Here is a 15,498-nt window from a genome sequence, read left to right on the forward strand (position 1 = left end):
GTATATGTTAATACTAATCCATTAAGAAAATTTTCATTTCTAGTTTGTTAGTTTTCAACTGGTCTAACTATATTATGGTTGGTTGTTCATAAAACCAGCAATGTTTTGTATCTGCTTAGTCATACTATCTGCAGTCCTATCCATTTTCACTCACAGTAATGTAAAAGGGTTGTGAAAGCTGTTGAAGAAAAAAAATTAAAATTCTACGAATAAAATTCTATTCCAAGTGTCTTCCACTAATTCATTCCTTCTGTGTTTTCGCCAACCTAAGTTGTGTAGATTATCTTAAAAAATAAATTCTAAACAGGAAATAGTTTTTGTTTCCTGTTATTTATATTTACCTGTTCATCTGGCCAAAAATATTATTATTTTGAACAATTTTTTTGTTTTTGTGCTCATCAAAAAGTCACTTTTTTTTCAACTTACTTCATTCTTGTAACATCAGTCCTGAGGGGAAAATACTGACATATTATACAAGATACTGTCAATGCTTGTGTAAAGACCACAAGATCCAAACGAGTAATCAGCATAGATTTAGAAACATTGTTCTTGCTCGCTAGCCCTGTGAGACAATAACTAAAAAAATTGTGTAAGCGCAATCCAGAAAATGTAGTTGGGATTTTTGAAAAGACATTTAGTAGCATTTTATGTGTGAGATGTTTTGGAATAAAAAGGCTAAGGTATCTTACAGTGACCATCAGCTGATTTTCTGATACTGTATCCCCTCTAAGGTTAGCTCGGTTGGCTGGATGGATGGTTTGCAATTCAGAGTGTCACCAGTAGAGCAGGTTCAATTCTCGCACTGGCTGAGGTTACTGTGAAAGGTCCAGCCTTCTCAACCTCTTCCCTCACTTGAGATGTGGTGATCCTGAAGTTAAATCACCAGCAGTTGTCTCTCTCTAATGAGAGAGAGCCCTTCCTACCAAAGAAAATTACTTGAAACATTAACTCCATTTCTGTCTCTATAGATATTCTGTCTTCCTGAATTTTCAAGGTACTTCATGATTTTTAAAATTTCAGATCTCCATCTGCAGTAGCTTACTTTTATTTTAAGACCAAACTTTAGTTCAGAAATGCTAATGATTCTCAATGTCACTTTGGCTCTGTGTCAACTATTGTCTGATTACAGCCCTGTAAAGTACCTGAGGTATTTCTCTATATTAAAGATGCTTTATAACAGGAACTTTGACACAATAAAATAAACCATTTTCCTCATTCTTTCTTAAACCTTAACATTGTTCATACTATTTCACCTTTATGTTCTTTGTGGGAACTAAATGTAAGTCTTGACATGCAATATTCTTAAAAAGGGTACTTTACCTGAAGGACTAAAATAGATTGGTGATATTAAAGAATATAACAATATTTATATTTAATGTATGAACAAGAAACTGTCACCTGATAGAATAATAGGTCTTGATTTTCACACTGAAGCTGGTGCAGAGAGTATTCCTGGCTAAGCAATACTTAGAGGAAACAGCTGCATGTAAATTGCCCCTGAAGGTGAGAGTAGAACTCAGGCAAGGTTAGTAGTGTGGGCAGTTGGACGCTGTCTGTACTGAAGTCCAGCCTGCTGCCTGAGAGAGGTTATTTTAAATTGATAATTTGAGAAGTTAAGCCCTCTAAGTCCCCTCACCCACTCTCAATCCATTTCTCTTGCCCCAATCGTTTCATAGCTCTTCATACTCTCTGTGCCAACCTAAGCTCTTCTACCCATTCATTTGATTCCTTTTGATGCCTGTGCTAACCGATAACCCTCACCCATAATCCCTTATAGCCCCATGCCACCTTAGTGCTAATTCTGCCAATCCATGCCCACCCCCACCACTCTTTGCTGTTACTCACTCCATGCCAGCTCACCCTGTAATCACCATGGGAACACCTTAGGAGCCATATTGAAATAACATAAAATAAAACACTAAATATCTAAAGACAACTATACTTAAAAACAAAGCTCACTGATAAAAATCCATTCAGTTTATTTAAGTACTTTCACGTATATAGTCCTCTGCAAAAACAATATTTATATTCATAGCCCCACATAAAATAGAGCTCATCACTGACAAAAAATTAGAGCTGTCAATGAAACTGTGAACTTGCAGCCCATACTGTGATAATCAATAGATGTGGAAGTTTGTAACATGTGTCCCAGATACTGAGACATTACATTTTTCAGGTATGCAAAATCTTTTAGGTTATTTTTAACCCTCTGGCTTTATTTGTTTCCTCCTATTGTGACCTCGGGTAAATAGATCCCACATCAAGAAGACAATAAAGCAAACAGCTTTCTCAGCCTACTTTAAACAGGAAGTACTGTCTTGAATTTGACTATTAAAACCAATGTTATGTATAATCCCAAAGGTTTACAAGAGTGTTCCATCCTTAGATTTAACTTAAATGTTGCATTCTACAGATTATATCAGCACAAATCTGAACTTATGGGAAGTTTTAAAATATTGTGGAATGTGATATTTCCTGTTCACCTTGGTCGTAACCTGTGGGATCATCCATGAAGTTGTTCAGGGGCAAGTTAGGAACTTGGGCATGACCTTGACTAACCTGATCCGTCTTTAAGTATCGTGCTCAATGTATTGCTGAATGAATTTTTTTTAAAGTATGTCAATCGGTGATGATTGGTGGCTGTAAAGTACTGAAATCATTTGGAAGAGGACACAATGTTAACAACTTCTATGAAATTCATCACCCTGAAGTGTGGTGAATGCTGGAACATTGAGTAAATTTAAGGAAGAGATAGATTTTTAATTTGTAACGGGTTGAAGGGTTATGAAGACTGGACAGAAAACTGAGATCGGGGCTGAGGAGAAATCAGCCAGGATCAAACTAAATGTCAGAGCAGGCTTGAGGGACTGAATTGCCTACTCCGGCTCCTAGTTCTTAACATGTAAATTTCAGATTAGAAAAACGTGACAAAAAATTCTTTTCAACTTAATTTTAAGAAGGTTTGCAACTGCAGCAAAAAGTTGAACTGCTAGCAAAGTCTGATGAACAAACTGAATCATTAGGTGTCGTGGCTAGGATTGCTAGATGACCATTTCAGAATGTGTTATTTGGTGACCAGGATGAAGCTGCATACCAAACTTGAGGCAGAAATTTCAGTCATAATGAAGCAGTAACATGAGAAGGACTAACATTATGGTGCTGGAAATCTGAAATAAGGACAAAAAGTGCTGAAAATACTTGATATGTGGAGTGAGAAACTGAATAACATTCTATTTCAGGGCTGGCGAAAGGTCACAGACCTCTGAGACATTGAGCAGAATATTGTGCCCCTCTTGTGCTACACTCTGAATGCTGGGAAAGCATTGAATTAGGTGGGATGGTGGTGTACCTGAACCCCATCATCTTCCCACCTCTGCCAGAACTGGGTCAGGGGTATAAAGGCGCATGGTTGGAACTCTCACTATGTCACCAATTCACCAATGAGTGAGAGCTTTATCCAGCCACTGCTGGTATTCACCCAGATGCAGACAGGTTGTCATTGTATGGCATGTACAGGAACTAAAGTTGTGCATCTAGCTTGTCATTTTCCAGGAACTGGGATGTGTGATCCTCAATGCACTCAGAGCCTGATTGATGGATTCAACATCAGAAAGAGGGGTTGGCTTACTGAGAGCAACACCTCTGCCCTTGCTGCTGATTTCTTTAAAGGCTCCCTCACCCCCTCCTTTTCTGCCTTCCCCACCCCTTGAAATTCCATCTCTCCCACTTTGCCCATTTGAAGTCTTGTGACTTGGATTGTTGAGTGAGTCTGGGACTCCAGTACATTTCAGTTGAGGTGCAGCCAGAATCAGATACTGCTGAGCAAAAACGTAGCTTTCCATTCAATAGCGACCAGCACCCAGATCCTGATTCCTGTGAAAGGTCTGTTGCTGGCCACCCCATTACGAGATTGGCTTCTGGGTTTGTGGGGCTCAATGAAAAGAAGCACCCTGGTGTCAGGAATCAATAAGATTCCACCCGTTAACTCAACATTTCTACATACAGATGTGTCATGACTTATTGAGCATTCCCAGCATTTTCTGCCTTTATTATATGATTAAATATCTTTTATTCTATAGTAAGGTATGGTTCTTCAATAATGCAGGCCAGTGGGGATAACACTTGCTGTTTTGCTGTTCACAATCACTTGCCATCCTTTGGTTATGATACAAGTCTAACAGTCAAGAGGTAATGGGTTGAAATCTCACAATGCCAAATTGTGACATTTAAATTTACAAATCTGATAACTTGCTGCAGGCACAAGAAAACACTGAAATGTGCCAATTGTAATGAAATCCATCTGGTCCACCAATGTCCTTTGGAGAATTAAACCAATTAATTGATCTTGGCACTCATTTGTTTATTGTTTAAGAGGATCAGGTCAGGGATGGGCAGACAGGCATTGACCTAGCCCCCAAACATATTTTGTGTGTCATAAAAACTAGCACAAAATCTATTATAAAACAGGACAGTTAAGAGCATGGAAGTTTTGTGATGCAGTGGACACATCCTTACCTCTGGGCTAGAAACCCTGCGTTCAGGTACCCCTTCAGGACTTGATGGCCACAGAAAGTGCACTCTTAACACATCCAAACAGATTGATAACGCACTTTGATCTGCCCGAAACTTGTTGGTCGTCCAGAGCAAGGACTTGACCTCAGCCGAGTATTGCAGAGTGGCACATTTCCAAAGTCCAGTACTATGTGCTGAGGGATGCACTAAAGCTTGGGGCAGCTGTTGCTAAGATGCAGTGGGGAAAGACATCCATCTAAGATCTTTCAGCCAAAGTTAAATGGGGGTCAATCCAGTTATTAGACTCTCCTGATGCCTCAAATATGGGCGGCACGGTGGTTAGCACTGCTGCCTCACAGCGCCAGAGACCCAGGTTCAATTCCCGACTCGGGCGACTGACTGTATGGAGTTTGCACATTCTCCCCGTGTCTGCGTGGGTTTCCTCCCACAGTCCAAAGATGTGCAGGTCAGGTGAATTGGCCATGCTAAATTGCCCGTAGTGTTAGGTGAAGGGGTAAATGTAGGGGTATGGGTGGGTTTCGCTACGGCGGGTCGGTGTGGACTTGTTGGGCCGAAGGGCCTGTTTCCATACTGTAAGTAATGTAATCTAATCTAATATATGCAAACATAGTTGTGTACAAGTAAGAAATGCCTTTGGTTTGCTGCTGGAGTGAGTCAAATTCAAATGTTTGTTCATATGCGACTGTACACAACTAAACTGCTTCAGTGACTACAGAGAACCTCGATTATCCAAACCAGACGAGCGAGGAGTATGTTGTTCGGATAAGTGATCATTTGGATAATTGATCTGATCATAAACAAACGTTAATTTATGAGTGCCGGTTGTCTGAACATTTCTTGGTTATCCAGCAATGCACACCATAATGCCGTTTAATCAATAACTGAATGCTGATTTGCATAATGCCATTTTTATGGGACTTGAGATCTTGTTCAGATAATCTTAAATTCAGATAATTGATTATTGGATAATTGAGGTTCTACTGTATCATTTTTATGAATAAAATATATTTTTGAAATAAAAAAATTGACTACCAGCCAATATATCTTTCCAAATTGCCTAATGGTAAGAATGGGAGAATTTCTCACAGAAAGTTATAGAAATCACTGCCAAGCATTGGCCTGGCCAATGCAATGACTATCTGTGGTTGTCAGCACCTTCTTGGGGTGTGGTATCTGAAGGAAGAAGATTAATAGGATTTTCAAATATGTTTCTGAACACAAATAATCAACCTTTACAGTTAGATTTCAGGATGCTATAGAATATTGCCAGACATGCTTAAAAAAATTAGATTTACAATTGAGTCACTTGTTCTTTTCCAAATTCAGAGTTGAGCGATCTTTAATTAATTTCAATGTAAGGGGATAAGTCCAATCAGATCTTTCTGTCAGGAATCAGTAGCAAGATATTTGTCCTTGCACCTGAACCCACAAACATTTCAGTAATCTTCAAACATATTAAAAGTAGAAAACCATACGGGTGAGTTTGGCTACTAAGTAAGATGTTAATGCAGTTGCTTAAAAACAATTTAAAGATAGAAGTGAATCTGAAACAGTAATCCTCTACCTCTAATGGGTGAAACCCAATGCCTCTGAACCCATATCTCTTACTTTCCTTCCCTTTTCCTTTCACATTACCACCAAGTCTCCATACTCCAGCCTGCAGTCTTGACTCCACTATCACGGCACGGTGGGTGGCACGGTGGCACAGTGGTTAGCACTGCTGCCTCGCAGCGCCAGAGACCCGGGTTCAATTCCCGACTCAGGTGATTGACTGTGTGGAGTTTGCACGTTCTCCCCGTGTCTGCGTGGGTTTCCTCCGGGGGCTCCGGTTTCCTCCCACAGTCCAAAGATGTGCAAAGTCAGGTGAATTGGCCATGCTAAATTGCCCGTAGTGTTAGGTAAAGGGGTAAATGTAGGGGTATGGGTGGGTTACGCTTCGGCGGGTCGGTGTGGACTTGTTGGGCCGAAGGGCCTGTTTCCACACTGTAAGTAATCTAATCTAATCTAATCATTAAATTGTTGCTCATCCAATTTACATCAGTGCCCCACGTCTAGTTAACTTTATAAATAGCTTTCTCCTTTCAGGTACTAAAGCTTTTCATTCAGAATGTCCAACAAACTGGTACTGTAATAGGCTGGAAATTAGCAGCAAGAACATTTTCTTAATATTTTTCCTTCCTAATCTGAGACCAAATGTAGAACCTGCGCAGCTATTGTTGCTAAGACCAGCTCATTGTGAACAAGCCTGGATCTGTTTAGCTGATTGGAGCAAAAGAAAACATCTATATTGCATCTTTTCAACACTCCAATAGTGTTCAAAGACCTGCGGATTTCTACGTGGGTGCAATCACTGTTATTATTTAGAAAATGCAGGTAGAAAGAAAATCAACATGAATATATTTCAGTGCAGGTTGATTCAGTTCACTTATTTTGTATACACCACTACTTGTCCAGTAGGAATGGAATTGCTTGGGGAAGAGTGATAGCTAGAAATATTCAATGCTGATTTGCCATAGTTGCTTACTGACTTGATGAGTGAGTGTTTTCAGATTTTGATTTTTATTCTTGAATTTCTAGCACTTGAGATATTTTGTTTGTATTACTAGAACCTCTCAGTTGTCCTTATACTAAGTCACTTAGTGGGATGTTGTGAAACTTGAAAGGGTTCAGAAAAGATTTACAAGGATGTTGCTGGGGTTGGATGGTTTGAGCTATAGATAGAGGCTGAATAGGCTTGAGCTGTTTTCCCTGGAGAGTGGGAGGCTGTGGGGTGATCTTGTAGAGTTTTATAAAATCGAGGGGCATGGATGGGATAAATAGACAAGAGCTTTTCCCTGAGGTGGGTGAGACCAGAACTAAAGGGCATAAGTTTAGGGTGAGAGGGGAAAGATATAAAAGGAACCGAAGGCAACGTTTTCATGCAGAGGATGGTGTGTGTATGGAATGAGCTGTCAGAGGAAGTGGTGGAGGCTAGCACAATCGCAACATTTAAAAGGCATCTGGATGGGTATATGAATAGGAAGGGTTCAGAGAAATATGGGACAAATACTGACAAATGGGACTAGATTATTTTGGATATCAAGTCAGCATGGACGAGTTGGACCAAAGAGTCGGTTGCTATGCAGTACATCTCTGTGACTCCATGACTGTAGTGCTGACCTCACTTCACTCTGTTACCATGCAAGCCCAATCTCAATACGATATTGCAACCTGAGTCAATAGTCTAACATTGTTACTGAATTCAATGATTCCCCCCCAAAAAAATCACATCTATAGGCAGTCTATAATTCACATCTTGTTTACCAGTGTAGTTAAAAATATATTTGCTATTTGAGATCATGTGGAATTTGAAAAATGACTTGTGTATTTTAGAACACAAACTGCTAGAATTTCACTAAATAGGATGAGTAAAAAAAATTACAAAGAACTACGTCAGGAATGAACAAAGCAAGAGCATATGACTTCTGGTCATGCATTGCTTTAATAATGCACAAGGGATATTTGTATTCTCAAAACAAAACTGTCTTAGTTAAAAATGTATTTGCTGTGGAAATATTGAACTGGATTTAACAAGAAACTAAAAAATATGTTCAAATCTGTAACAACCATGTCGTCATATTTAGGGCTTGCAGCCTTCTCAAATTTGAAGGATGTTAAGTGTGGTATTTTGTAAACAGCGTCTTTGAGTAAAAGGAAGTTCCATTTCATACTTCCAAAATTTATTTTCCTTTCTATTTTCATAAAGCAAGATGTCTTTCTTCAGATCTACCCAAGCTAAAGATGCGTGATAGTATTGTGATGTTGTCACGCTGTTTCCCTTGTTGCCCATGTATTAACAGGGCAACAAGGGAAATTTTGATAATATTATAAATGCTGCAGGCAAAAGAGAGAGATTTCCATATACGTTGGGCATGTACTTCAAAGTTAACTCTTAAAATGGATTCTAATATATTTGCTTGTAAATAAAAGGGAATATATGGGTTAAGCTCATTTTGAGGCAATCAATTTGTAAATTTTTCCTAACCTGTGGCATCTTTATTACATGTGGCTTGTGGCTGTAGATCAGGGGCTAAGTAATTAAAGTTTGTTTTTTGAATGTTGAGAAAATAAGGGTATTACCATTTTGTGATCCTTGGATAAAGGGCTCAGAATGATTAAGTGTAAGTTTTCGAAGAACAATTGGAATCAAGAAGAAATATTAATTCCGATTTAGGAAATGTTTGTTTTTTTTTGCTAGATTTGGCATTCATTTGAAAGTAACTAAAAAAATTATTAGCTAACTGATTTACTTTTATTTCTGTTCCTCTTGTCATAGCCCAAATTGAAGTGATACCGTGTAAAATCTGTGGAGATAAATCTTCAGGAATCCACTATGGAGTCATCACTTGTGAAGGATGTAAAGTAAGTGGGGTAAAGCACTTATTTAATTCCTTCTAATTTATCATTTCTCATTCCCTGCCACTTCTCTGTTGAGTTCTCTTACTCAGGGGGGAGGAGCTCGCCGAGTTGGAGCCTTAAAATAGATTTACGGATTACATTGCTCCTGTTCTAGTTTTTTGAAAAGCCATCTAATATGATCCATTCTCTAGTCCGCTTCCGACATTCTTTTTAAATGGTTCCTTTTTAATTAGCTCCCATATTCCAATTATAAGCTACTGTGCTTTTTTTTTCAACAATGTTCCCGAAACACCCACCATGCAAAAAAACCCAGAATCTCTTTCAGTATCATTTTCAATTTATACTCTGTAGTTTGGGATTGCAAGAATAATATTTTCCAATTTTACCATAGCAAGGTATCTCATAAGAAAACTGAATGATATTCTCTGCTCTAATGCAAAATCTTGTTTATTTTGTAACTTGACATTTTCATTGTCATTGGAGTGAATGTGTTATGGAATTCTACAATATTAGAACTGTGCCCTAACAAATGACATATATAAATTTAGTATTACTCTTTTTTATGTTACGTACACTAAGCCTTTATTTATAATACCTAAGAGTGTATGTTCTCAAATTAGCTTATCAACCTGTCCTCCCACATTTTGATATTTGTCTTGTACCCTAATGTCTCTGTGCTCCTTCTTGCATCTTAGGATGTGATGGCATGCTGGGAATGTCATTCATGTCACAAGAGGCTATGAAGATGATAAAATTTGACCATTAGGTGTGCTGCTGACACTGTTTCTGGGGAGAGAATGTGAGATCAATGCAATGGGGACACTAGTGTGCAGCAATTTGCCACTGCAGCATGGAAATAGAAGGCAAACGTAGAAGGTTGAATTTCACAATAGGGAACATCAACCTGCAATCTCTTGAAGTTGTTGCTGCACATCCTGACCACTTTATAAACTTCCTCCTTAATCTTCCTCCTTTTATAGGATTTTAAAAGTGATATTTTTTTTGTCATTTGAAAGCAAAGACACTAACTGGTCCTGTGAAACAGAACATTATTTTCTTTCATTATTTATTATATTTCTTATAGACCAAATATAATAGAGGCTTGATATAATGTATTGCATAATTTATAGATTGAAGTCAATAATCTATGTTGACTTTCAATTTAAGGAAGCGCACTGTTCAGTTAGATGTGTCTAAGACCAGTTGTGCTTATGACTACTTTGGGTGAAATTGCTCATTAATACCAAAATATGGGCAGTGTATTGTGAGGACTTGCTTCTGCTTAGGAAAAGGCAATCGTTATAAATAGTGTTTTGCATTTTTTTTCTCATTGCAGTGCAAAGTATGAAAGTTCATTGTGCAGCTTAACCATAAACCAAGATTGGTACATTATTTTTGCTTACTTGTCGCATGTGTACATGGAATTTGCCAAGATCATTTGGTGATCTTCTGATCTGCTTCATGCTGTCAACCCTGATAATTAATTTAGGTTACTGAAAACCTTGCTTCATTCACATTGGAAGAAGACCCAAGTCCAAAAGAAATACAGTTGACTCCCCACTGAAAGTACAATATCAGAGTCATAGTGGCACAGAGCCATATCGTCATACAGCACAGAAACAGACCATTTGGTCCAATCCGTCCATGCCAACTAAGTCTCCCAAATGAAATTAGTCCCATTTGCCTGTGTTTGGCCCATTCTCTCCTATTCATGTATCTGCCCAAATGTCTTTTAAATGTTGTAACTGTAACTGGATCTACCATTTTCTCTGGCAGTTTATTCCACATACAAACCACCGTATGTGTGAAAACGTTGCCCCTCATGTCCCTTTTAAATCCTTCTCCTCTCAACTTAAAAATATGCCACCTAGTTTTAAACTCATCATCATAGGAAAAGACCTTTGCTATTCATCTTATCTATGCCCCTCATGATCCTATAAACCTCTATAAGGTCACCCCTCAACCTCCTATGCTCCAGTGAAAAAAGTCCCAGCCCATCCAGCCTGTTCTGATAAATAAAACCCTTCAGTCCCGGCAATATCCTGGTAAATCTTTTCTGATCCCTCTCCAACTTAAAAATACCCGTCCTATAACCGGATGAGTAGAACTGTACATAGTACTTCAAAAGTGGCCTCACCAAGTCCTGTACAACCTCAACATGACATCCCAACTCCTTTACTCAAAATACTCTTCAGATGGTTTTGAACTGTCAGGAAATACTTCCCTAATTGGTAGCAGGAACGTTTTTGGCTCAAGTTGTAAATTTCTGTATAGTAATTAAGATTGTTAAACTGTTCACCTCTGTGTGAGTTGTCAGCTATGGATGCATCTTGACTTACAATGTGAATACAGGTAGTTCTCACCTATAACGCTGTAGTTACATTCCAGCTAAAACTCGCTTAATAGAAATAATGAGGCCTATGGGAAAAGCAGAGTTATGGGCAGACCCCTACAAAATATCATGATCGCTCAAAAATCACCCAAAAGCCTACACAACGTATAACATAACCTGATTGAAGGTTTAAATCCTATTTATTAACAAAACAAAAGTAAATTTAAACATTACATTTAAAAAAACTATTGTTAATGCAGGGACAGAGGGTCATGATCATTATCACCTTCAGGTGCAATTGTGGTTGCAGAAGTGGAAGGGGGAGATACTATATGAGTATTTTGCATCAGTGTTCATTGTGAAGAAGGACAGGGAAGATATAGAATGTGAGGAAATAGATGGTGACATCTTGCGAAATGTCCATATTACAGACGAGGTGGTGCTGGATGTCTTGAAATGCATAAAAGTGGATAAATCCCCAGGCCCTGATTAAGTGTATCCTAGGACTCTGGAAAGCTAGCGAAGTGATTGCTGGGCCCCTTGCTGAGAGATTCGTACCATCCATAGTCAGAGGTGAGGTTCCAGAAGACTGGAAGTTAGCTAACGTAGTACCACTATTTAAGAAAGGTGGCAAAGAAAAGTCCGGGAACAATAGACCAGTGAGCCTGACATTGGTGGTGGGCAAATTGTTGGAGGTAATCCTGAAGGACAGGATTTACTTGTATTTGGAAAGGCAAGGACTGATTAGAGATAGTCAACATGGTTTTGTGCATGGTAAATCATGTCTCACAAACTTGATTGAGTTTTTTGAAGAAGTAACTAAAGGATTATGAGGGCAGAGCAGGAGACATAATCTATATGGACATCAGTAAGCCATTCAACAAGATTTCTCATGGTAGACTGGTTAGCAAGGTTAGGTCACACGGAATACAAGGAGAACTAGCCATTGGATACAGAACTAGCTGGAATGTAGAAGACAGAGGGTGTTGGTGGAGGGTTGCTTTGCAGACTGGAGGCCTGTCACCAGTGGTGTGGGATAAGGATCAATGCTGGGTCCACTGCCTTTTAGCATTTACATAAATGATTTGGATGTGAATATAAGAGGTATAGATAGTAAATTTGCAAAGAACACCAAAATTGGAGGTGTAGTAGACAGCCAAGAAGGTTACCTTAGAATACAACAGGTTCTTGATCAGATGAGCCAATGGGCTGAGGAGTGGCAGATGGAGTTTAATTTAGATAAATGTGAGGTGCTGCATTTTGGAAAGGCAAATTAGGGCAGGGCTTATACACTTAACGGTGGGAAGTGTTGCTGAACAAAGACACCTTGGAGTGCAGGTTCATAGTTCCTTGAAAGTGGAATCTCAGGTAGATAGGATAGTGAAGAAGGCATTTGGTATGCTTCCTTTATTGGTTATAGCATTGAGTACAGAGTTTGGGAGGAAATGTCGCGGCTGTACAGGACATTGATTAGGACACTTTTGGAATATTGAGTGCAATTCTACTCTCCTTCCTTGAGGAAGGATGTTGTGAAACTTGAAAGGGTTCAGAAAAGATTTACAAGGATGTTACCAGGGTTGGAGGGTTTGAGCTAATAGGGAGAGGCTGAATAGGTTAGGGCTGTTTTTCCCTGGAGCACTAGAGGCTCAGGGGTGACCTTATAGAAATTTATAAAATCATGAGGTGCATGGATAGTGTAAATAGACAAGGTCTTTTACCTGGGTGGGGAAGTCCAAGAACTAGAGGGCAGAGATTTAGGGTGAGAAGGGAAAAATTTAAAAGGGACCTATGGGGCAACTTTTTCACACTGAGGGTAGTGTGTGTATGGAATGAGCTGCCAGAGGAAGTGGTAGAAGCTGGTACAATCAAAGGCATCTGGATGGGTATATGAATAGGAAGGATTTAGAGGGATATGGGCCAACTGCTGGCAAATAGGACTAGATTAATTTAGGATACCTTGTCAGCATGGATGAGTTGGACCAGTTTCCATGCTGGACATCTCAATGACTCTATAACTATAACTTTATTTGGATTGTGTGCAATGTTTCAGACAAAGTAAATGGTAATCTCACTGAAGATAATAATGAACAAAAAGAATTGATGTTCATTCATATGCTACCTCGTGGCTACTAGACATCTGTGCTTGACAGTGGTTACTGCTGTAATGTAGGAAATATTGTCTATTTGTTCACAGCAAGTATGATACTAGTCAGGTAATCTGTTTTTGTGATATTGTTTGAAGGATAAATATAAGCCAACACACCATCACTGTCCCTGGGTATGTCCTGTCCAAACTGCAGAACAAATCCACAGAGGTGACGGCACAAAGATGTATAGTTGCGAAGGGGTTGCTGTGGAAGTCCTCAAAACTGATTTTGGACACCATGACATTTCAAAGCATTTGGTCAAGCTTGAGCAAGGAAAGCTTCTGTTGATTACCATTTACTACCTCCTTGCCCCTGCTGATGCGTCTGTACTACTCCATGTTGGACAGCAATTCGAGGAAGCACTGAGGGTGACGGGCATAAAATTTAGTCTGGCGAGCCAACTTCAGCTCTGGACCTCATTACAAGTTTGGTGCAAACGTGGAGAAAAGAGCTGAACTCTAAAGGTGGCTGCACTTGTCATCAGGCAGCATTCGTCTATGTATGGCATCAAGGAACCTGAGCAAAACCGAAGTCAATAGGTATCAGAAAGAAAACATTCTCCACTGGTTGGAGTCATACCTTACACAAAGGATGATATTGTGGTTGTTGGAAGCTGATCATCTTAGTTGTAGGACATCACTGCAGGATTTGCTCCAGTAAGTGTCCTAGACACAATCAACTTCAGCTGCTTTATCAATGACCTGTCCTTCATCACAAGATCAGAACTGGAGCTATTTGCTGATCATTATACATGTTCAGCATTAATTATGACTCACCAGATATCAAAACAGTCCATTTGCATATGAAGGAAGACCTGGACATATACCTAGTTTTGGGCTGGCAAGTGGTAAGTAACATTCATGCCAAAGAAATGCTCGTTATTGACTATTTCCAACAAGAGAAAATCAAACCATTGACCCCTGACATTCAATGGCATTACCATTGCTGAATTCTCTACTATCAACATCCTAGGGGATACCATTGACAATAGGTGAACTAGACCAGCAACAGACAAGAGCAGCAGCTGCATGAGAGGACCAGCTTATGTAAGCCACACGCACCATTTGGTCTTAGAATTCATTTGCCATTTCTTCATTGTGACTGGATAATAGGCTTGGAACTTCCTTCCGAACAGCACTAAGTGTTTCTGCAGCAGCAGTTCAAAAAGGCAGCTCACCACACCTTCTCCAGGGCAATTAACAATGGACAGTGAATGCTGGCCATTCCTTTAATGAATAATAATAAAAATACTCTGCTACTCTTCTTCAGACTTCGGGTATAGGACCTTTCACATTCACCTGAAAGAGGAGATGGGATTAGTTTAGAACCTCATCCAAATGCAGTACTTTTTCAGTACTGCATTGGATTGTCGTTCTTGTCCTTTTTTGTGTTCAGTTCCTGAAGTAGCACTTGAAGCCATAATCTTCTACTTTGGAGGTTTAGGTGCTACCACAATGCTATGGATGACACAATGAGCCATTTCTGTTGGCAGGAATTCTCCATAGTCACTCCACGTCCTTGTATTTTACTGCAAGTGGATACAGCACCACAAAATGTATTTTTTCCACAGACAAACTACAACTTCTTTCACCATACTTGAAAGTACTACTGTAGCCAATATTGGCACATGACATAACTATAAAAATAAATAAACTGATAATAACTGAACTTTACAACTTTTTTAAATCTTAAACTGACATTCTTCACCTTTACAACCAGAGTTCCTTGCGATGAGGTATATATTTTTAATGTGATATGCTAGCCAGAGTTTCATTTCATTTTGATGTTTTTCACTGGCTATTCCAGTTCTGTCCTGGCTGGTCCCCCACTGATAAACCTCCATAAACTTGAGCACATCCAGAACTCTGCCGCCTTTAGCTGAACTTGCAAAAACGCCTAATCATTAAAAACCCTGCGCTCATTGACCTACTTTGAATCCTGATCTGGCAACATCTCAATTTTAAAATTCTCATTCCTTCTCTCAAAACTCTGTATATATGGCTTTGATTTTCTCCATTCCTGCAATCTCTCCCTCCCCTACAATACTTTGATCTCTGCTTTGGAATAGCAGAATCAAAGCCTGGGAGC

General features: G+C 39.3%; 1 protein-coding gene across 3 annotated transcripts in view; it reads left to right on the forward strand.

Moving 5' to 3' along the window:
- The window catches only part of LOC122565336 (nuclear receptor ROR-beta-like), a 78,045-nt gene that overhangs the window by 35,745 nt on the left and 26,802 nt on the right, over positions 1–15,498 (forward strand). For all 3 annotated transcript variants that reach the window (XM_087976029.1, XM_043721204.2, XM_043721202.2), the window contains exon 2: positions 8,849–8,934. In XM_087976029.1, the coding sequence (XP_087832155.1) occupies positions 8,849–8,934 (86 nt within the window). The remainder of the gene's footprint in view (positions 1–8,848; positions 8,935–15,498) is intronic.

The sequence above is a fragment of the Chiloscyllium plagiosum genome, unplaced genomic scaffold (genome assembly GCF_037043375.1).
Source record: "Chiloscyllium plagiosum isolate Xiang-an unplaced genomic scaffold, Cpla_swu_hap1 HiC_scaffold_28, whole genome shotgun sequence".
Classification (NCBI taxonomy): Eukaryota; Metazoa; Chordata; class Chondrichthyes; order Orectolobiformes; family Hemiscylliidae; genus Chiloscyllium; species Chiloscyllium plagiosum.